Below are 24,594 nucleotides of genomic sequence, written 5' to 3' on the forward strand. Positions count from 1 at the left end.
TGCTTTGATCAGCAAGCATCTGTGATTTCTTATACAACAGTGAATGGAGTTCAGCCAGAAACACAGGTTTATGGCATCTGCTTTTCAGGAAAGAAAACTGATAAACTGGAGTGTTTGAACACTGTTCAGTAGTTGTAGTCCTGGAACCACAGACCTCACTCAGTCTTACTTTGCAAGGTGAAAACTGACTGGTAACTTGCTTAGCAAGTGTAATAGTTACACAGTGAGCAAACAGGCTCCTCCAGCAGAAAAAGTGAAAGCAGCAAAGTGGTATTGAAGCTGGAAAAATATAAAACAGAAAAACTTTAAAATTCAATAGTGAGACAAATTCATCGCTGAAACAATTTACCTAAAGACTCTGTGGGGTCTTCTATCACAGGCCATCACTCATTCAGGACAATGTGCCTGGCAAACAGGCAGATAATAGGTCAAACAATAATTCATTCATTACAGTTGTACGGCCTTTTTGTTGCACAGGAAGAAAAGCTGCATGGACACAATAGTCACTTCTGCCATGCGACCTACAGACTAGTAGTGCTGCTATCCATCAGGACCATTGTCCATTATCTCCAGCACAATAGCCAGAGCAGCATTGTCTTTTCTCTGATACCATTCAGTGTATTAGAAGAGATAGGGTGGACTTTGTAATACCACTAAATTCTGGAACCATTTCTGTCTTCTGCATGCCGTGTTTCTATGGGGATTTTTTTCTGCTTTATCTTTAGTACCATTTTGCTATTTGTCAGAACCTTTTCACTGGGGAAAACATCAGGTTTCAGCAGCATTCCAGCTTCCCTCTGAGCCATGATGGCAACTGTAAGAATAAGCAGATATTAGATGGATAACAGTTCTGGAAACTGCTGACTGAATGCTTTCAGTTGGACAGGAGAGCCAAATTTTTTTCTTTTTTGTGGTCTTGGGAATCATTCCTGGGTAGGCAGAGGTGTGTTATACTTGATTCTGACGCTGCTTGTAGTTACCAGGCTACACGGAACAATTCATTGGAGCCCAGTTGTTGCTCAGAGAGCAGCTTACCTATCTCCACATTGCTTTGCACATCCCACTTTGCTTTATTGGTGCCTGTGTTGGTAGTGCTACACAGATAGGACAGAAAAATTACATCATAGCCTGAGCAGATACCCATCTCTTAATTGATGGGTCATTGGTTCACAGAACTTTCTTATATGATGTATTCAGACATGACTCATTTTCCATAAGACAGTATTGCAGGATTGCATGAAGATTCTCCTTGGAATAGGGTATGTTTGGCTCTTTTGGGATAAGTGTTTTGGTTTGTTTAGTGTTCTGTAAGCACTGTGATGATTCCCAGTGTCCTCTTGTTGATGGTCAGCTTATATAGACAGGCACAACTGCAATGTAGATTTGAATGCATGTGAAGAAAATGGCTGAGGTAAAGGCATTTGTTGAGAGCTCCTGTGCTGTAGCATAGTGTGAAGCACAAATTCACCTCTGTTAATACAAAACTGCTTTGTGATAACTGTATGCATCTCCCTGGTGGATCCTCTGAACTTTTGCTACCCTAGTGTGCTAGAGAACATGCTAACTATTATGGTAGGGCCACCACGAAACATGCCCATGAGAGGCATGTTCTGCTACCTTAGGCATTCATAAATCTCATCTTCTCAGCACTCATGGCCATGAACTCTGGATTTATGTTGTCTGAGGAAGTGCACAAGAACAAACTTTGTACAGTGCCTCAGAGACTGGCAGTGCAGTATAAGGTTTTGTGGGCTGAGCAGCTCCCTGGGAAGACTTTGTGTCCTTGCTCAGGTAGGGTCAGTCTGGGCTTTGCATGTCAGCTCAGCGTAAGAGAGCAGAAGTATATCCATGCTGGGAGGATGTGCTGTTGTGGCTGGGTAGCTTTCAGTGCTCACACCAGCCTGAATTGGTGTGTATGCCTATATAACCCACAGGGGATCTTGGGTTCGCCCTGGCATGTGGCATCTGGGAGGAGTTCCATTTGTGGACCAAGGTGTGATTTACCTGTGTGGCCCATTTTGCCCTGTATCCTTCACTGCTCCTTTATGTTCTTAGCTGGGAACATCCTACATGTTCTCAGCTAGCTTCACCATCCTACAGTAGGTTTGCACAGTAGCATCTCATTTATTGTGGACTCTGTGTGTGTGTGTCCAGTGTGTGTGCAGCACTTCCTGCTGTGCATTGGGGAACATGAGAATCCCATTAGGCTGGGTGTAAGGTTTCCTGCCTTCCATCTGCTCAGTGAACTGTACCAGGCTCAGCTGTCTTGGATGTGTAAAGGTTAATGGTTGCCCTTCTTTCTGCAAGAATTTTATCTGTGCTCTTTTGCTTTCTAACTTGTGTGTTTTGCTGTGCCTAAGTTTAGGTACCTGATTATTTTGTGGGCTCCCATAAAGGCAAAGGGATTCATCTTCTGGTGGCTTCTTTCAGATGATAATTATTTCAAAATGGTGCTTTATTTGCTATAAAATAATGTAAGATGGATTATTTTGTACTATTTCTCTGATAGCCCATTGGACTCTGCAGATTTGTCAGGTTACGGCACTCTTTCTGTAATTATTGTTCTTACTTGGATTAGGGCACTATGCAATACTTAGTTTAAATGATTCCTACCTGATTTATGTTGTTGTTCCTTTGATATATCATAGATTTTGAGATGGGTTTTATGCACTGAAATCCATTAGCTTCCTTCAGTGTATGAAATGTACTTGCAGTAAAGCAGGGTTAGTCCTTGTTTGGATGAAGCTCTAAATATTTAATGAAAATTCCTGTGAGAATGAGTTTAAGCATTGCATTAGGTAGCAAAGAAAACAAAAAATAAAGGGAAACTGGATTTCTCAAAGAGATTTTGTAGCAGTAATATGCTGGAGAAGTTAGATTACTCTGGAATCCTGATTGTCTCATCATCACTACTTTTTTAATTCTACATAAAATACATTACGTGAGCAATCCTAGAAATAGAACAGCCGTCTGCAATGCTGGAGCACTTTCCTCTGAGGAACAGTATCGCCTTTGGCTTTGGCTCATGGCATGATTTTTTGTCCACTACATCAGTTCATCTTACAGTCACTGTGACCTCTGAATGTTCCCAGTTGTATTCCAGAGAATATAGTAGCAGCTGTCACATTGGGTTGGATGTCCTTGCTGATAGAGAGTCAAGAGCATGTCTTCTTCTCTCTCATTCTGTTTGGAAGTTTGCTGACAGTATTAGTCTGCATTCGTGTATCTTTTCATCAGATGTGATCCTGTGTTGCTTTCATCTACCATGGCCACTTTGAGCCATGTTGTTATAAAAAGAAATACACTAGGATATGTTTTCTTTCACTGTGTTGATGTTCACCCCGAGATTTTATTGGCCCGGTGCCAGGAGAAGCAGATATCATTCCAGTCCTTTTTCTCTGCAGTATATTGTTTACTCAGTTTTGTATAAATAATAGGTGTTCTGATTTATAATGCAGAATCTAAACACACACACACCAGTTTTGTGTTAATCCCACATTACTTCATGTCTGTCTGTCAAACACAAATATTTCTTACTTTTCAGATACACAATCAAAAGGAAGGAGGTAGCTCTGGAGCATCTGGGCACCAAATGAGTCAAAGCATGTCATTATTTTACAGTTTGGTATTTAATCTTGCTCACTGTCAGTCAAGAAAAAAAGATACCTCTACTCCAGTGTGTTCTTACCACATAATATTTAAAATCAGAAAGATACTTTTTGTTTGATGATCGCTCATGAGTACATCTACATGTCCTCAAAGTGTTTGGGTTCTTTGGTTCTGTGCTTTTTTCCTGAAAAATCAGACTTGGCAACTCAGCTTTTATTTTCAAACAGCTTCTTACCTAGAACAGTAATATAACACATCAACAAGCTGAAAAAAGGTATCAGAATGCCATTCTCCCTTTTAAGTGTCTACTTTGCTGTTTAATTAGACAGATAAAGAAGGCAAAAGAAGAAGATGTATTTCCTATCTTCTCTTTAGCTGCAGGAAACATCTCTCACAGACATTAGCAAAACCGTGTTTCTATAATATCTGCTAAAACCACTGCCAACAGAGCCGTATTGCCTCGGGCTTAGTTACTTTATCATTAAGTAAATGCATTTGACAGGTTCTGTGCAATGATGCTCTTTCATCACTGCCACTCAGCTTTGCATTACCAGTGTTTCATTGTGTTACCACATTCAGAAATGACAGGGATCCTTCTTCACTTGTGCAAGGACAAGTGGGCCTGGGATGTGTTGCTTCAGGAGTAGCAGCTGTAACAGTTATTAGTAGTGGATTATTTTCTTTATGGAGCTTTTCTGTAAGGTCAATTTATATGTACAAAATGCTTTCTAAATGGCTGCTTTAGTGGCATATTTATTTCATAAATGGGCTGACCCAAAGGGAAGCACAGAACAATGTAAAGACTCTGAGGGAGCTACAGGAAAGACTGAGGGAAAATTACTTCATGGCAAACTTCGCTTGCATGGTGTTTCATTCAGAAAAAGAGGGATTGTAACCCTCGGGACTGTTGTGTAGTCTTTCACAGTGCAGAGTCAAGAGAAGTGTTCTGCTTGGTGGCTAGAGATAAATGGGATACCCTCTGGGATGCTGTATTGCCACTCTGTTTTGGTGGCTTTGGGCTTGGTATGGGATGTGCAGCATTGTATGGTAGGACAGAAATTAATAATGCCCAGCTGTTAAATTTTTTCCCATTTAATTTGCCATGACTCCATCATCAGGATCTCTTGGCACACATTTCATTTTAAAGTTTCCAGCAGATTTAGAGGCCAAATTGTGCCTTAAGCCTTCTTGACCTGAATGGGGATGGCTTCTGTGAAGCAGTGACAGTGTCAGGCTCCTGCCCTTGCCTGGGGGTACCCCGGCTGTCTCTGCTGTCTCTGGCCTAGGAACTCTGCTGCTTTTTAAAGAGATGCTGTGATCTCTCACACTTCCCAGCATCAGCCTGTTTACAGGGTAGTAACGAGTGGCTCTGTCGAGCTGTTTGCACATCACGGCTTGCCCTGCAGATGCAAGGATGCAAGGCTGGAGGATGGCAGATTTCTTACATTGTCTTCCCTCCTTTTGTCCCTGCAAAGAAAAACCACAATCCTCCTTCTTTACATTCAATGGATATTTAGCCCTAAATATCTAAAGCCTCTCCCTGCCAGTTGGTTGGGTTTTTTTAGCCTATAAACAAAAGCAGACACCTTAGGGACTGATATTGGCAGTTGCTTTCAAGTGTCTGTATAGCTGACCTAGAAAGGAGGGAGTGGTTTTTTGGTGCATGCCAGTTACAAAGCCTAAGTGGTCCATATTAATTAGAATCATATGCAGTCCTTTTAGCGTGTGAGCCTGTGGCATCATTAAGGATTTTCATGCTTTCCTTCCTAAAGGATTGATAGAGTTCAGTCCTCCAGATCTTTGATTATTTTTCTCATTAGCAAGCATCTCCATGCTATAAATCAAAGGAGAAGGAAAGATTGCCATTCCCAGGGTGCTTCGTAAAATGCCTTGGAAACCTGAGCCCCAGCTGCATCCAGAAGAAAATAATATTAATGTATAAAGCCCCACTTAACCATTTAGGTTATCAGCCCAGCTACACTTACTTCTCTTCAGTTATTTACAGACATATCATATATTTAGTCAGACAATCAGATGATTTTAGGGACTAAAACACTAATCCTCTTAAAACAAAACAACTTACTTGCTAAGGCCAGCTCAGCTTAAACAGTTCTCTTGCACTCAATTTCATCTTGATTTAATTAAATTGTGTGAGATCACCTCCTATGTTAAACTGTTTAACATAGTTAAACTGGTACAGTTAGTGCATACTGATGTTTTCTCCTTCTCTAGCCTATTAAAAAGACCCTTAGAAAATTCCCATTCACAATTTTATGTTTTATCGGGGAAAATAAAAATATTCTATGAGTAACTATTTTGGTAATGCAATTTTTAGGATTTTTCTTCAAATATATAGAGTGGAAATTGCTGCCACTGGTGAGATACTGCTAAATTTCTTTTTTTTTTTTTCCCAAGGAGCTTTGAAACAGTCATAGTATTCCATATAAAATTTTCCATAAGCAGAACCTATGAAAATGAATGGGTTTCCATTTAAAACTGATTCTGATTCATAAATTTTAGATGTACTTATTTACTGTAATAGTTCAACCTCAGAGAATAATTTCTGAGCTGGTCTATTAAAGTCAGATCATTGGGTCACAAGAACTTTTGACATTTTTGACTGTTAATGTGAAAAATTTTTGATAACTCTCATACAGTGAGTTCTTGTTTCAACCCTAGTTGTAGCAAAAATCTCACCCCTTTTTGGAATGATTTTGCTTTTTCTACCACAAAATAAATGGTGTAAAGGAAGGGAAACACTAGCTCTTCTTCCAGCTAGTAGTTACTGGATTTTAGCATCAAAGCAAAATTGAAAATTTGCTGAAATCTTCCTACTTCTTCAGCTGAATAATACCAGACCTAAAAGTTGTAGGTTCAAACTTTCATGTTACCTCTTTGAGTCCTCTCAAAGGTTATGGATTGCCTTTCCTAGATTTGACTATTAAATGTGATTTTGTCTTTTATGCAATTGTACCAAAAAGCCCCTTGAAGTTTATGAGAAAACTTTTCTCATATGCATATCCATGGAGTCTGGATCAAAGACTCCTAATGTGAGTACTGCAGTTCCTTTCAAGCACTTGCACAAGCTGATAGTATGTAAAACTTCTCCTGCCAAGTTCTTTCTTTACATTTGTGATCATTTGAGTTCTGTTTTATTGCATAGACTTACTCTTAGTATAAAACCAAGACAAAAACAGAGTTTGAAAAAAGAATTTTCAGGGTTTGCTAAAGGAATAAAAGAACTTGTGCCTTCCCCCTGAGCCTGTTTTTTATTACTGCACTTTCAAAATGACCATTTTGGTATCTGGCACTCAGAGTAAATCTGTGTCAGTTCTAACTATTGACCTTCTCTCCTCAGAGATCCAGGCTGCTGCCCACAGTGACCCTCCTGGTAAACCAGCATAAATTTGCAAACTAAGATTTCTGTAGCTATAGAATAAAAAGTGTGAGTATGACATTGACATGAGATCTGTAATGTAGATCTGAATCAAAGGACAGACTTTAAATATAGCAGATAAATTCAGCAGCTTGAGTTAATAAAACTGCTGATTTAATTAGTGGAATTCTGTGAAATGGGCATCAACAAGGTGTTGGTCTTTATCATTGCAGGCTTGCCAGAATTGTTCATCCTGATTTAAAAGTCAAGTGGTTTTTGAAAACTATTAAATCCATTCTGCAGCATAGCCTTGATTCAAGAAGAATTTTGAAATACACGTGTTTTAAATATTATTTGTCCATGATTTTTCATAAATACACCTCAAAAAAAAAAAAAGTGTTTTGAACTCATGCCATTCTGAAAAGGGCTCTTATGGTTGCCAGGCAGCTAAAAGATAGTGCTGTGCTCTCAGGGAGGTCAGAGTTGCTCTTTTTATTGGTGAAGACTGGAAGTCAGAGGTGCCAGCCTGCTTGGAAGTGTAAATGCAAACCCAAGCAAAACCTTCAGGCTGTGCTCCACTAGCGGTGCCAAACTCCTTGTTCTCTGAATGTATTATGGCATTTTATTTTATGATGAGCATTAGCAACCCAGCTCTGAACAAAAGAACACACAGTGAAGTCAGAGCAGACTTCTGCTCTATGAGCACAAGTGAGCGTCTTGTTAAGATGCACAAATCCTCCCTAGCTGCTGATAGCCATCTTGCTTATAATGTGCTTCAGAAAACAAGTAGCACAAGGAAGGTATTTTCTTTTTGCCAATCCTTTCAAAGTGGAACAGATCTGCAAAACAAAGCACAGATGGCAGCAGAAAAGTGGCTTAGATGCAAACCATCCATTGAGGCAAGTGGTACTTTTCCATCTCTTACTAGTAGCTTTGAATCTTCTTTTTTTTTTGATATAGTTTGTTTTGGAGACACACCTCAAATGTACCAAAAATATCAGAAAGTGAAAATTATAGTGGGGAAAATTAAAATTATAAAAATCTAGAGTGAAAGGAGTAAAAATAAAACAGCTTATCTGTACACACATTTATATTTAAGCATCTACAGTAATTTCTCATCAGCAGCTTCTTAGTTCAGGTTTTCTATTTGATCAGCAGCAAGGTAGGAGCTTTGGAGTAACTGACACAACAAACTAGGTAGAACTCTGCGAAGTAGCAAAATAATTACACAGCCTTAAATTCATTCTGGCAATATTCAGACATTAAAACAAGTAGTCTAGATACATGATAGATTACACATTGAAATTGCAAATAACACTGGATTGCAATTTGCTGATGATATTTGGTATCATATTGGAAAAATGCATTCATACACATCTTAGCATTTTATTCTGTTGGTGATTTTAAAATATGTCTCATCTCACAATTGTTGCATCCAGGTTTTTTTAAGATTGTATAACTTGGGTGTAACGTGTTTTTCGGCGTGCCCTCGGTGTGAAGATGCACAGTTTTTAGTTCTGAATCTTTTGGAAATTGTAATCCAGGGTTAAAACTGTAGTTTTATACGTGAGGCTCCTCCTTACATCAAAGTCAGAAGCAAGAATTGTGTTGGGCCTGTTGGTTAGCTCCTTTTCCCTAATTTCCTAATTCACTACTTTTGCTAGTTGCGTTTGAAGTTAGAAGAGAAGAAAGCATGAAGCAGAATGAAGCCTGCAGGCTCTCAAGTAGTAGCTGATGGCTTCCTTATCTATTTCTCAGCAGATCAAAGTGAAAGTGAGTGAACAGTAAAGATACCAACCACCTCTAATACCTACTCACAGTTGGAGTCTAAGTTGGGTGCTTGGAACTGCTGCATGGAGCAATCTCCTGCCTTTCTGTTTATATGGAAGAGTCCATGGTAATGTTTCACTGGTGGAGCCCCTCCTTTAGGTGCCTGAAGATTGTGTAAATAACCTCCTGCAACATCAAGACCCCCTCCTATCATAGATGGGGAGAATGAGAAATACACATCATTCTAGAAATACTGCTCTGGTAAGCAAAGGTACCTTGAGATTTCCTGCAGAATAGGAGAGTCCATATGCTCTGTGTGAGTCCCACCTTCATTTCAGGTCTCTTTGCTTCAGTTTAGTAGCAGTCTGTGCTCCGCTTAGTGGGTTGGCCTTTGATCACTGAAAAACCCTGGCACAGCCTAATCTGTGGAGTCATGGCACAGTCCGTCACTGAATTTTAGGGTTAGGAGGGCATTGCTATTTACCATATGAAGGGTCATTTTAGGACATTGTTGTTGCTGCAAGGGGAGATGCTTGGTTTGGGGCCTGTCAGATCTAATGGTGTTTCATTAGGGACACATATGGATATCTCAGTTCAGCAGATACCTCGGGTCTCAGTACACTGTCAGTGCAGTTTTCTCCTGGTCTGGAGAGCACAATAGCTCTTGGTGACAGGAGATGCCAGAATAGGGTGTTTGCTTTCCTTCAGTTCTGCTTGAAGGTGTGATTTGCAAGGCTGCAAAGAGGTTTCTGCCCTGCAAGAAACCCTGGGAAAGCAGAGTTTGCTGTTATTCCTGTGAGTAGCCTTTTTTTCAAAAGCATGGATTTTCAGGCCTGGTTGCTCTTGACCTGGGAAAGGGGAGTGGGGGGAGAAAAGAAGTCATGCAGAACACTTATTCTGCAGCATCAGCAACAGATGAGGAAGGATTTGATTTTGGCTGCAGGGAAGCAGAGTCAGAACTAAGCTATCAGTATGTTGCACATGAAAAGTGTTGGATTGGGGCACTTACCCAGAGCCAAGTTCTGTTGCACTATGACCATGATTACAAATATTAAATATCATTTTATGATGGCAAATTACTAAGTGTATGTGTTGGAACTGATGCTTTACATGTTTCGTACACTACTGCTAAGGCCAGACCCGAAGTTGCTTAAATCAGCTGTGAAGTTCTCACAGATTCCAGACAGTTTTGGATGTCAGATTCTATGCTTCATTAATGCATTCTGATGTTGGGAATTTTCCAACAGGTTTCAAGTGGTTTATTTTAGTCTTTTCCACATTTTTAATCTACATAATTGACATTATGCAATCAGAATAAAATCTTCTGGAAGTAAGGTTACACAGAGCATTGTAACATATGGCAGTGCCTGTTTTTCCATGGTAATAATAACAATGCTATGAAAAAGGGAATGCTTCTGTTCAAATTCCTCCCACCTTAAATTTTGCAATGGTTCTTTGTCCTCTTAGAACTGTGCTTTGAACATCTTCCTAATGCTTTGGACTTGAGTTCAGAAGAGATAAGTGTTGTTTTATTATCCAATCCTTTAGTAAATATATGACATCTGGGGCTCTTCCTCTTGTTGGTTTCTTTCTACAGGTTATTAAAAGATGATGTGTCAAAATTATCTGGTACTTTTTCAGTAGTAAGAGCTGAAACAGCACCAGCATTAATACTGTCCTGAATTTGAGAAAAAATAGGTTATTGAGATGCCTATCCAAAGGAGGAGAGTGAAAGCAGATCAGTTTAAAGAGAGGTAATAACAGTTGTACCTTGACTTCTTAGTGCAACATCTAACAGCCCTCATTCCCTTTGTGCTGCTTTAGAACAATCTGTTATTTGGTGATACAGCTTTTTATCCTTCAGTCAGCCAGGGTCAGCTGTTGTGCACTGAACATGTAAAAGGGGGATGGACCATGACACAGGGCTATTGTTTGCCACTGTGTGGGAGACTGATACAGCAACTGGCTCTGAAACAGTGTTGGGTAGTTCTGAGTAAAATAGTGTCAGTGCAGTCTGGGTGGGGGAAACGGACTGGTCTGGCTTAGCCCTGACTGTGCTGTTCAGTGAGTTTCCAGGGCTCCTTGCCATGCCTGTGTCACTCCCTTCACCCATGGGAGGAGTCTGCAGGACTGGAGACTGCTAGGGACCACTGCTTTTACCTGCTTAGTCTAATGCTCCTCTCTTTCCCCCATAAAAATATTCAACTAAGATGTTTTGCATCTCTTCTACATAGACCTGTGCCAAAATCCATTGAATCCAGTTGGGTAAACTTGGCCAACTTGTGCTCTCTGGAAGGGTCCAGAGTGGGAGCACCTCTGCCTGACTGCTGACTCCTAGGCCATACACTTGTCCTCAGGGTCTGTGGCATTACCTCCTCTGCCTCTGTCTCTGGGTGACTTGAAGTCAAGCCATTGCAGTTTTCTCTTATGAAGAAGTAAGAAAGAAAAAAGAAGAGCAACACCACCTAATCCTTTTCCTCCTGAGGAAGTGTCTGGAGGAGGAACTCATGCATTAGCTGGCAAAAGACTGGCAACTGCATTTCTGCTGAGATCCAGTGGCATTTCAAAATCCTCACTGAGAACAAGCGTAATTAGGATGCTCCCCCATACGATCAAGGAATGTCGTACGCAATGTCTGTTCATCACAACAGATTAGCTTTAATTTTCTAGTCAGGATGACAGCACAGGCTATTCAATATCATTTTTGGGTTGCTAATCTTCAAATAGTCTATTTCTTTCTTTTTTGATGTTATTGCCATGGAAACTGGCTAAATTGCAGGTCCAGATTACATCTTTACTGTTCACTCACTTTCATTTTGATCTGGTGACATTCTTCAGGTGCCAGGAAGAGACAAAGAACAAATCAGTAGTGTTCCTTGAAACACAGAGTCATTTCCTGTGCTCTCCAGCCTCCACTACATGAGCATAGCCACTTGTGTTCTGTCTCCCAGGGCAAGAGACTTGAAATTGAAGATTTGCTACCTGCAGCCTAATTTTCTTTGATAGCATTGCTCAGCCGAGCTGGAGAGGACAACTCAGCAAATGGCTTCCTCATCTGTTTCTCATGCCTTTTCAAGTGGTAACACAGCATTGCACTGTGGAGCACAAATCTAGAAAATGTTTTGCAGAAGCACTAAAACTGTTGAAAACAGATACAATCAAGAGCCAAGGAAAATTGCTATTCAAAGTATGTATCAGTGTCCAGAGTGGGGAAGGCTCTGTGTCAGAATCCAGATAATAAATACTAAGGGAAGAACACGTCTCTGCTACGTGTCTGCACATGATGGCCCAAACCATGTGTTGCTCTTTTCATATTTTTGGGGTTTGAGTGCTGTCTTGAGTGTAGGAGATCTCTAAATTTATTTTGTTTCAGCATTTTTATCTGGGTACCAGGTAAAGGTGCCCTCTCTTGTGACCTGGCCTGGATTCTTAGAGGTGGAACCTGGGGACCATACTTGTAGAGACCTCTTGCAAGTTCTTGCTTTAATCAAATAATAAAGTTTTCTTTCTGATTAAATAGCCTTTATCCCCCTACAAATTCTGTAGGTTTGAAAATGAATGTTGGGGAGAGGAAACTGAAATGAGTTATGTATATTTTCTTTTAAGAGTTTGGAAAACCTGGACATGAATGTATAAGTAGCCCTTAGGCAGCAATAAAATTAGAAACTGGCACTTAGATAGCAAGACCTAATATATGCTACTGACCTTGCTGACATTACAAGAGTAATCTTCACACAGATAGCATTTTTAATGGAATATCTATAAGGCATTAGTCATTGATGCCTTTGCCTTGCATCAGGCATTCAGATCTTGTGTCCATTTTCCACTGTACTTACGCTGCAGTCAAGTTACAAGGGAAAAATCTGTTCTTTATTGCAGTATTATTTTATCTCTGACCTTTTGTAATACAGCTGAGTTTTGGAGAAGCTTTTCTCTGTTTATCAGGATTAAGTCTTTTATTCTGATAAACATTATTATGGATCATAAGAAGTTGAGGGAAATGAGTGCCCTTATGTTGCATGAGAAGGCAGCTTTGCAGTACAGTTTTTCATTCTTCGTGTGCACAGGGGGTTGAGATTTATTCTTTTTCATTCTGAAATGACAAAAGTGCAGCACATGCCCTTGTCTGTCTCTCCAGAGAGTGAGTTAACATTGGTAATAGAATGGGTGAGTTTACTAAGGACAGGAGGTAGAATTACTTGGCTTTAAGAGATCTATTTCTAACCTAATTCAGTATCTTGTTAGTTTATATCAGTGATTCATTCGCAGAGGTTGCTGTTGTTGCAGAAAAGCTTGTGTATATTGAACACAGCTGCTTATATTGCTGGTTTTGGCTGAACCTGGTAATATGATGATCTCTATATCCTCAGAATTTGTATTCAGAAGGAATTAGGGGAGTTTTTAATTTTGACAACTATCATTATCCAGCATGTCTTCATGACTTGCATGCTTAGTGAAGGAGCACTGCACTTTGCTTTAGCCTCTGCTAGTGAGAACAATGCATAATCTAGTGTTCATACTACAGGAAGAGGTGCTCAGAAGCCAACGATGTGTTCCTGATTCTGTCATGGATTCCAGCAGTTTTCTTGCATATAAGATGTGGCTTCCTGGGTGTGGAAAAAGAGAGTAAAATTAAGACAGAGGAAGGAGCAGGCATTTTTGAAAATGTTGGCCTCAATATGTCAATTTTTGCATTTCTAAATTGGAGGATTCTGAGTATTTCACAAGACTCCGTGAAGGCTCTGTGAATGTTTGCAAGGTGTTTTAGAGCTGTCAGCATGGCAAGGTGCCCTGCTGTGCAAGGAGCAACCTCTTCACTTCAGACCACACCACTAGAACTTTTGTACATTTGGTGATAGTCTCATCTGACAGCAATCCATTAAGAGATTATAATAGAACTGATTTTCCCAGATGTATTATTGCCCTCTTCCCCAGGAATTTTATCTGGAGGAAAAGAAGAAATATTTATTTGTTTGTCCCAGATGCCCTCAGAGTATGTCAGAGCTGGTATCAGTGTGCTGTTTATTATATGCACTATGTGATGCTCATGCCCAGAGCAGTGTTGTACAGGATGGATTACTGTCTGTCTCAGGAGTGTGTGGAGGGATAAACTCTTCAGTGGAGTTCATGGCAAATTCTCAGTCTACCTTATAACAAAAATATAAATAAATTGTGCCTGCAGATTTTACAGATTGTTGTGAATCCATCAACCTGAGTTAAAGAGTTAGAAATTTTTCAGGAAAAGGAAGAAAAAACCACCCCATGTCTCATTAATCAATATGTGACAGAAAATCCAGCTTCTTTCCTTTGTTTATCAAGAATATGTAATTTTAATAAATTTTCTGCCCTGTCTCAGTTTGGCGTACAAACCTTGTTTGACGTACGGTGTCTGTCGCTTGCCCTTGGAGGTTGAATGTACTACGTAGAGCATGTAACTAAGGAGATGGGGTTTTGTTCATCCTTTCAGTTAATTCTGTGTGTTCTTTTTTTCCCTCCCCTTCACGCTGCACGGCTGATTACCACCCTAGGACCTTGCAATGGGACACAGACCCCTCAGTGCTGCAACTCCAGTCTGACTCTGAACTTGGGTATATGTCAGCTCTTTTTGTTATCATTTCTTTGCAAGAATTGTGTTGAAAATGCTTCCTAGTTGAGCCGGTTGTATGTGATTTTCATTTGCTTTTTTGACTCAAAAAGACCATAATTTAAGTTTCCTTTTTTTAGTTTCATAAATAAGAAGCTTCAGCAGATTCATCTTTGTGGAAAAAAAACCCCAACTATTTAAACAAGCTTATGAAAAGATAAATTGCTGTTTCTGTTGCCTGAAACACAATACAAATAACTATTTCATTTCAGATGAAATGTTATTATTGTGGCATATATGTGCATGTATAGTTACATTGATTTTGTTTGTACCTGTTGATTCAGACTGTTCTCTCTGAATCATTTGCAAGATACTTTTGCCCCTCCTTTCTGCCTGCTATAGTTATGCTGTTTCCACATGCAGTAATGATGTCCCCTTTTCATTTAGGAGCTGTGTATGCATTTAACATTGGGCACTTAAGTATGATCATAGTCCAAGAATAATTGGCATCTTAGTTGAGTTCAGGCCTATCAAGCTTTTCTAAAATTGTAATAGAACTAAAATTAGTATTTTATAGTTTGGGATGGAACTTCTTTATGCCATACAAGTGAAAAAAAATAGTTAATTTAGATAATGTAGAAATGCTTGCCTGCAGAGGTATTCAGGATAAACTGTTCCTCTAAAAGGACAGGTAGCAGTACCTCCAGTTCTTCAGAGCATGAGTCATAGGCAAAACCAAATCACTACACTGAAAAATTTGCTCTACCAATGAACTTAGGGGGTTGTTTTGAGTCTCCAAGCAAGTGTCTTGTGCTTTTATTTGTTCATGTGCTACTTCATTCAGCATTCTGTAAGAAAAACAACAGCTTCCCTTTAGCTGCTGATTGACAGTGCTCCCTGCTCTAGCTGCAGTTAGGTGTGTTAGGTCTATTCACTAGGAAAGATCGGAAGGAAAATATCCAGGGAGCTTTCTAAACAAAAATATTTCTCCATATCCAGAACTCCTAGGAATATTTGTCGTTTTTCATGTGAATGTGATTTCAAATAGGTCACAGTTCTGCAACTCTGGCTGGGCTGTACCAAAAAGGTAGAGTTTTTTGAGCTATTTTAACCTACAGAAACCTTTTAGAAATCCCAGCTGCTTTTTTTACAGAAGTTTGGATTAAAAGATGAGCACTCCTAGGAGCAAGGTTTCTCAAACAGCTGTGCAAAGCAAGTTCCTTTATTTGACTCGTGAAAAGATAACCCTGTATGTAGCTACAGGACTTCAATCATTTATGAGTGGTCAGTGCAAAGACAGAAAAAAAGCATGCCAAAGAGCAAATCCACAGGTGTACATTTTAATGAAAGTCCTGCCCCTTTTGAAAGAAAACTGTCTTCAAACCTCAGGCAGAGTTAAACTTCCCTCTGGTGTCCTGAGACTAGGGCAAAAAAACCAATGCAAGAGAAATCCTGCAGTCAGCAATTAAATGATGTGTATAGCAAAACACTTCTAGCAGATACATCTTTCTTGTGATACCTGTGGACAGAAGAACCAATTTTAATGCCTGGGTTTTAGTCACTGTCCTCCTACTGACATCCCATTGGCAGTTTGGAAAGGAATCTTTCCAAGCTTATGTGCTCTCTAAGATGAATATTCATTGAATTTATGAGAATTATGAGCATCTCAGATGAAAAATGGGGATGGGAAAACAATAGACCATTTAGTGTTGCCCTAAAAAGAACTAGAGACTAGAACATTACAGCCCATATCTGGTAGAGTCCAGATACTGAAAGGATGCTCCAGTTGTCCCTAAGTGCTTGGGACCAAAGGCTAGGCCAACTTTTAGTAACATGAGAACCATTAGAGGTGGCTTGACACAGGTAAAAAGCAATCAGTAAATCGTGTTCCTTCAGATAAAGAAAGACCTCCCAGTCTTCAGCAGTGATTACCAGAATATGGGTGGCACAAGGCATTTGTACAGGCACCAGCAATTCCTGAATTGGAAGTGTTTTAGATGAAAAATTCCACACATTGTCTCAGCACAGTGCTGTGGGAAGCAGCTCACTTCTGGGATACAGTGTGCAAAGAGGTTCAATACACCCAGCTAGGGGTTAAATCCTGCTCTCTGTTAGGGTCATGTTCCCCATCCTCAGGCAGTCCAGGAGATACAGAGTGACCTCATGTGAAACTGTTTTAGAATTAGGTGAGGTTCTAATTAGGTCCAGATTAGACAATTAATTAGGGATTATACTTAACCAAGACCACTGTCAAGAGACTCTTTCAATGCAAAGGCTTAAGAACCTCAGTAAATGGGAAGAGTAGCCTGGGGCAGTAGGGGACTGGTTACGTAGGGAAGTCAAACTGACCAAGCAGGCAACAGAGATTGCACATCTGGTGCTGAGGGAGGCAAAAGCACATGAGAGTTGTCTGGGGTGAGATACTTATTAAAGATTGAATTCACACAGACCCTAAGTTAAAGCACCTACAAAAATGTCAAACTACTGAAACCTCTGCTAGCTGAAGAAACTTTTTTGTCCCCAGTAATGAGGTAGAAGTTTTTCTGTAGAATTTTTGGACAATTGTAGGATTTTGTTCATATTGGCAAAGTCAGAGATGGTTGTAAGGAGGGAGACTTGTTAATTTTTCTTCTTTGAAAAGAGGAAAGACTCAGAGCTACAACTGTTTCTGCTCCAGTGGTTTGTTACACAATACAGCTGATTTGTACTGATTACCTGCTGAATCTAGTTGCAGTCAGCTTAATAACAACTCCGGCAGTAAAATAGATTAGAAAAAATATAGCTGATGTAGCGTTCATCAGCTGAAAACTTCAGTAAGTGCTACCCAATGATGTCAGTTTCCTTTTGAGACTCGCATTTCCTTTCAGACATCAGTCTTAATTGAATACCTAAACCACTGTAAATTAATTAGATCAGAACCCCTTTGACTCCTGTTTTTCTGGCAATCTGGAAAACGAAGAGGATATGGATAATGTGTAAGAATTTTCTGCTTTTCCAAATTGTTCTCTTCAATAATGTGACAAGTTGAGAAACATTGTGTCCAGGAATTTATTTCCCCATAAATGCACAAGCATGCTCACACTTGTTGATATACGTAACTGGTCTTACTTAGTTCATTTGTTTATTACATTTGCATTCTTTTCTCTGCTGAAAATTGGCATTTTTTCCAGTAAAACACTTCCAAGTAACCATTTGTATATTCTTCACTCCCTGCAGTGAGTCAAATAATACTCAGGAAATAAACTGATTTTTTCCCTCACTGCTGAGTGAGCTCTGAGAACTAAAAGTGTTCATGACCATGCTCAGCTGCCTCTCTTCTTTTTCACTTACAGTTAGCTTGCTTCCCTGTTTTATTTCATATGGTTTATTTAAAGTAAGGGAAGTAGACAAAACAGAAGGCTATAGTTGGCCCTGCTCTGGTTGTGTTTTAGGTCTCCTCCAGCCCTAGCTTTAAGACTCCAGTAATCATAAACCTACATCAATGCCACTATTAATGACTTCTGTGGAAGGGAGAATCTCCTTCTTTATAGAAATTACCCACCTTGCCAGTTAAAGACTCTCTTACTGCGCCCAGCTGAACATTTGGCAGTCCTAATCCATCCTGGTTTAAACACCACTGTTCCCTTTCCACAACTCTGTATCCCAGGCAGAACATCATAGTAATGATGGTATGAAAGAGAATTTTGTTGCAGTTAAGAGGGGCACAAGCAGGCCATTTCTCTCTCCCATTTACAATCCCTCTCAGCAGCATGATCTAGAGGTTCAACAACTGTACTTTATTATGGCAAATGGTTCCCAGGTTAATTTTCTTCACTGCAGTATGGTACTTCTCATGCATACTGTGTTGTGTATCATCTTAACAAACACTGAAGTATTTTTTTCTCTTGTTCATAACAGCAAACATTTGTTCCTGCTGCTGATTTACATTTAACATGACTAACCTTTTGATGTCATGTATTCCACCTTAGACGCAGACTGCACAAACTAGGGGTGTCAAAGATTACCCAAGTTGATTTCTTACCTCGGGAGGTGGTATCATACTCCAAGGAGACGCAGACACCTCTTGCCACGCATCAATCTGAAGGTAAGATTTACGGTTTTTTTAAAAAAAATTAATAGAAAATTTGCATTTGAGTTAAAGAATGTAATAAAAATAATAGTAAGTCATAACATGGCTGCTTATCATGTATTTTCTGCAAGCCAGGTATTGTTTATGTGATTAATGGCTGTTCTGATGACAAGAGTTATAAAAATCACTTTAAATGCAGGTGGAACCAAACTACTTCTGACTTACAATGGGTTGTGCTCAGATAGAAGTTTAATGAGAACATTTTTCCAAATAAATCATTATGAATGTAGTTAAAATAATGCTTCGATTTTTTTTTTTGCTTTCTCAAGGAAGTTATTAATTCTGTGCTTTGTAAAGAGGCAGTGTTGGAAAGTTGCCCTCAGTTGTTTGGTCATTGTAATTGTGTCCCCCTGCTGTAGGTGAAGCTTAGGGAGAAGTTGCAGCTTAGCTCCATGTACTGAAAAAGGAGGTTTGCATACTCTGATATGGACAGTCCTACTTTCTCTTTGCTGACACCATGCTGGCATCTGTACTCATGGAGCTGTTTGTTGGCTGTTTGGCTCTCTCGTTGATAAGTAAACACACAGAGTGGCAGGGGGGTGCTGATCTGCCAGTGCTGTACTGCAGGATGCTGAATGCAGGTCAGTGGTGTCATTTAAACTGAAAGCAAAACTGTACATTAGCCTGATGTTGTTTATGCACTAGAACAAAGCGGATAGAAGAGGAAAAGCTCATATCAGTCTTGACCCTAATTTTTACTATTAACAATGAAGGATCAAGAAAAGTTCAACAACCAAGTAATTTTCTGCAGAAGATAGTGTAGAACTTTACCAAGCTTCATTCAGAGAAGAAAAACACTCAAGTAGGTTCAAAATGTGGTGGTGGTGGTAAATCTGTCTAAATATAAGTTACTGTCAGGGAAAACAGAGTGAAAAAACATAGCTAGCTTTCTTCTGCAACTGGGTTACCAGGTCTGCATTAGGAAGGCAGCTGCCTTAGGGACCAGAAATAGAAACTGCTGAGCTAGATGCTCAGATTCTGCTATCCTGGAGCACAAGTTTACTCTGGTCATCTGTGGACTGAAATAGTACCTTCAAACACAGACAGCCCTTTTGCTTGGATGATGCTCCTTGAGCAGTGTGTCCAGAGAGCTTTGCCTGCTCATAGGAAGATGCTGTCTCAGAAGCCTCCCTGGATCAGCCCAGCTCATCTCTGCTCCTCTCTCTGTGGGCTGCTGAAGCCTCAAGAAAAGCCCCTGAGTCCTTGTCTTCTTTGATTAAGACCAGTTAATGCTCAACCCCAGAGCATTACCATGAGTTCATTGTTAGATCAGATGCAGAGGGTGTCCTTCCTCTCTGACACATGGCCTTTATCCAATGCAAGAACCTATGGATTTGGGAAATTTAAGACATGGCTTTGTGTTTGTGTCCCTCAGCAACTCCAGCACTCATGAGCTGACCTGTCTTTCTGAACAGGACAGCCTCACTTGAGGAAGCATCTTCTTTCAGTAAGATCTTCTTGCTTTTTTCCCAAGGAGCTCTTCAGCTATTACGAAATCCTTTTCTTGGCTAGACAAGATGACAATCTCCTACCCTTCAAGGAAAAAATCCCCAAACAACAGCATGATGCTGTGGAGCCTGGCAGTCAGGACAATGAGCAGAGAGACAGTATGGTTTGAAATGGTCCTCCCAGCACAGAGGAAAGTCACTTGTTCCTCATTTGTGTGAACAAAGATAAGTGGAAACATAAAATATCATGCACTTTAAGCTGCCTGGGCCAAAACTGTGATGGAAGAGGTCAAATATGTGGTTTTGGTGGCTGGATTTGTTATTTTTCCTATTCTCTGTGTCATCACAGCGAAGGAAGAAACATCAGCAATAGTGGTGCTCTACATGTTAAAACACAGAGAAAATATCATCCAATCACTTCCTTCAGGTGTGTGAGGAAGAGAAAGCGTAAATTATATTTTCTTTCCAATCTGCTGCTAGGGAATTCTCTGCACATAACTTGGATATGATTATGGCTGTGCATCAGTAAAGGAGATTCAGGAAAGTTTGGTTATTCTTTGAAAGGCTATTTAATTGGAAATTCTCTAGGGGGTAAATAAGCCCTGTGGTTTTGGTCTCCCAGGTCTCATGGAAATAAATTCTCAGGTTTTCAATCTCCCAAGCCTCTCTATGAATGCTGAGCCCTTCATACTGTCACTTTAAAGATGAGCAGCAGAGAGAAATTCCTCAGGAGGGCAGCTTAGAGAAGAAGTCTTTACACTGTTTCTATGCATTCATGTGATAAAACATAGCCATTATCTTTTCAAGATAAATTGTTCAGTCATTACTACAGTTATGGGCTCAGTTATTCAGCATCTGAAGCCTTAGAGTTTGAGAATAGAAAATAAGAAACTTCTTATTTACTTGGATGAGTCTGACTTCAGCATTCAGAATTCACACTTTTCACTGCCTGCCTTAAATACTGGAAATGTCAAAATGCAGAATTTTAGGATGAGATTGTTCCATGCTTGCTTCTTCTTTGGAAGACAACTAATGAAGGGTACAGCTGGTTGGAAAGATGGGTGAAAAGAGGACTTTTAGTCCATTCAGTATTCTTCAGCTTTTTTCAAAATATCCTTATCAGGTTTTCTGCATTTGCTTCTCTAGAGAGCAAGAAAGAAACTCTGAGGTACTTTAAACCTACTGCTGTCTGGAGCTTAGTGGATGTTCTTTGTGGTAATGGCTATTGCCCAACAAACCTTATAAAACTGGAAAAGGAAGGGTTCACTCTGGTAAGTCCATGTGGTGCCAGAGAGCCAGATGCTATGTTCACTTGAAGTCTCAGCTTGTCAGCTGCTAATTTTAGAAGAAGTAGTGTGGCATTATTCTTCACTGTATAAAAAACAGATTAACTCCTCTTTTCAGAACAGGTAATTTGCTTTATTTCAGAGGAATAATGGCATGTCATTTCCCCCACCAACTTTATTATTTAGGGAGATGTGTATATGCATCATTCAGTCCTTTGATCACAAGTACGTAATTCTTTTGCTTTATTTAGGTCACAGTCAGCTTCAGCCTTTTCTTTTCTTCCTTGCAGGATGACTTCAAAAACACACAGATCTTGGCTCTGGAGCCTGAGAAAAAAAATGTGCTCTTTACTTTCCCCATCCTCCTGCAATAATTGAACTTGAATTTAGGTATTTGTAGGCATTGAGAGACATTTTACTTGTGCTGCTTTTTCCATTCTGGAGTTGATTAAGACCTAGACAATGCCAAATCTTTTTTGAGAGGTCTCTGCGACACTTCCTCCACTGTGCAGAGACTCTCACATCACCTCAGGAGTGTCAGCCCCATGTAGCCTTCAATGATTGGACCCTCCAAAGCCCCTCAGACATGCTGTTTGCTGAAGGTGCACCTAGGAGAAAAGAGAAAAGCCACAGCCTGGCCTCTGCCCAGGACAGATCCCTCACTGCTGTGCAGCAGTGGAAGAAGCTTTGTATGACTGCCTGCAACCCAACTTTTCAGATAGGAAAACAGTCTGCACGTTCAGGCTCTGCTAGATGCCTGCCTCATCTCCAGCATACTGTTCTGCTCTTTAATGGGCCAGGAGGTAAAATCTCAGAGAAGGAAGGTACTCCTCTAATCTGGGTCCCCTCAGAAACCAAGGGCTGCAAGAAGGAGAAAGTCTGTGAGCCTTCTGGCTTTGCTGTCCAGTGTCAGGAGTGTTGTTATTCCTCTTTTGTGAAGTAGAAGCTACTTCATCAGTAAAATGAGATGTTCTCACATTCTGGCTTGACAGACTGTCACTGCAAATAGGTTAGTCAGAAATGCATTCCTGAAAGAGTAGGTCCTGTGTACAAGAGCAGATCTGACTCTCTAGAACAGTGGAGGTTGTGTGCACTTCATCAGTTTATCATCTTCAACAGATGTTTGTTCATGTGGGGAAAACAAATTATATGCCGTACTCACCTCCTGAGCAGGATAACCTCATCTTACATCACAAATGTAGCCAAGTTCTGGAAAAGAACACAATTGAGACCTGTGATCCATCTGTTTATGTGCTGTTTTCAAACACTAAGGGTATTTTGACTATTAGGGAAAGAAGAAAAATAAACTCTCTACTCCATCTGGAAGTAGGCTGGAATGAAGTGGCAAAATGGAGGTGGGGCTCCAGAGGCTGGGTTGGGTTCTGCATGTGTCTGACAGTGTAATTCTCTGAACTAAGGTTCCTGAAAGTTACCTTTTTTAAAGCACTGAGGGAAGAGAGGGGAGCTCTGCTCACACTCAGGCTCATGAGACACATGAGTTTGGGTATCTGTGTGTGATACCAAATGTTAAGTGTCTACTGTCGGGTGAACCAAAATTCTGTAGGTGCCACTGATTGCATGGACTAGTTCTTCACTGACAAACTTGGTAACAGAGCACTTAATATAGCCATATTAATTTCGGTTTCTTGTTATTGAGTAAAGTGCATGTGTCTAGAAGAAGTGATACATTGGCATTCGGTGAGGCCTGTGTCCTACTTCGAGTTTTGATAATTGTATGGGAAGTTATCTGGCTGGGACTGCCAAGCCCCAGTGCTATGAAAGCAAGTCAGGCCTCTGGAATTTTATCATTTCCATGATAAAATCCATAGATAAATGTATTTATACTTGGTGTTAAGGTCTTTATGATGCTGTGCTGCAGACCTCTAGCACAGCAAACTCTGCCCCAGTCCTGTTGTGCCTTGCCGTGCCTGACTGTAGCTCAGCTCTAGCTTTGTGAATGTATGCTGTACTTTGGAAAAGCCAGTCCTGGAACTAAGTGAGATCATACTTAAGCTTTCCTATGGCCAATCTGCCTAGAGCTCACGGATCAGAAGCTGGGCTTTAAGTTAAAGAGCTTACTTTGGCTTTTCTCTTCCAGAGAATTGTAAGCTCAGCTCCAGTCTGAAAAGGATGAGTCTGGATGCAAGAATAGCTTTGAACCCCTCATTTAATGGGAAACGCAGATGCATTTGTGCATTACCATGCACATAACATCTGTGTCAGGATACATGATAATGTGTCATGGAAAGGCATTGGACATAACTAAGGGGAAAGCAAAGACCTTCTGTTGTAAACAAAAGGAGGTGCTGAAAAGCAAAACTAGGATAGAAATCACTATTAAAAAGAGAAGACAACTTAAAGAATCAGTGTTAAAGCAGAAGTTATGTTTTTAAAGAGTCAGAGCCTTAGTATTAGTATGAATGGACACTAATTTTGAAATAATTTTTTGTAATTTTGTAAAATATTATGCTCTATTTTAAGCGGTATCATGTATCATTAGGTGTTCTTAGTTAGCTATAAAAATCCATTTTGCCTTTTCTTCTCAAACTGCGGGCCATCAGAGTTGTACTGTGGATCTCAATAGCTGGCATAAGCACTCTGATTCAAGACGGCTTTGTTTGATTAAATCAACAAAGCTTAATTTGTACTGTTGTACCAGACTGTACAAGATTGGATGAGACTAGAATGAAGTGGTGCAAAGATATGAGGCATTACACTGTATAGCAGTCTTTCAATAATTCCTCTTCTTTCATGCCACAACCGCATCTCCTTTTCTAAATAACAAGGTTTTCAAGGTGGATTTTTTTTTCTGATTTTAAATGCGACATGAAAATCTTTCAAAGGCATTCAGGCAGCGCACTCTGGTGGTGAAGCGCCGCGCCGCGCCCCAGGGATGCTGGCAGGGAGGGATGCAGGGATGCTGGAGTGACCTGTGGAAAAACGCTGGCCCGATCTTTTGTCTGAGGCAAGAATTATAGTTAACAGAAGGTGCTTGAGTTGTGTGACTGAGATGTATGAATGCAAGTGCTGTTTAAAGAAGTGTGAGAAGAGACCAAGGCGTTACACAGAAATTGGGGGGAAAATATATATTATTTAGGAAAGTTAAAAAACTTTTAAAAATCAGTCATAGGTATCCAGGGCAATAATACACTTGTGAAATCAGGTGCAATCCCTTGTTATTCCAATCCCTTATTGAAGTACAATTAGTAAAGTACAATTTGTTACAATACATGTATTCCAGAACAGCCACAACAGCCAGCTACCAGGTGTGGTGGGTCTGTATTCCACTCCTGGCAAGCTGCAGACATTGGGTATGTGCCTCTGAAGGCTTTCTTCAGCAGGTGGCTCATGATAATTTTATGTGGTACAGAATTAGAATAAGGACTTGGCTT

The 24,594-nt window shown here is 40.1% G+C and overlaps 1 protein-coding gene across 6 annotated transcripts in view; it reads left to right on the forward strand.

Moving 5' to 3' along the window:
* The window catches only part of DYNC1I1 (dynein cytoplasmic 1 intermediate chain 1), a 187,328-nt gene that overhangs the window by 25,446 nt on the left and 137,288 nt on the right, over window positions 1–24,594 (forward strand). For 5 of the 6 annotated variants that reach the window (XM_082302412.1, XM_082302413.1, XM_082302409.1 and 2 more), the window contains exons 5-6: window positions 14,284–14,343; window positions 18,308–18,423. The exons of the other annotated variant lie outside the window; for it this stretch is intronic. In XM_082302412.1, coding sequence (XP_082158538.1) covers window positions 14,284–14,343; window positions 18,308–18,423 — 176 coding nt within the window. The remainder of the gene's footprint in view (window positions 1–14,283; window positions 14,344–18,307; window positions 18,424–24,594) is intronic. 6 annotated transcript variants of the gene reach the window in all.

The sequence above is a fragment of the Coloeus monedula genome (genome assembly GCF_965178545.1).
Source record: "Coloeus monedula genome assembly, chromosome: 1".
Lineage (NCBI taxonomy): Eukaryota > Metazoa > Chordata > Aves > Passeriformes > Corvidae > Coloeus > Coloeus monedula.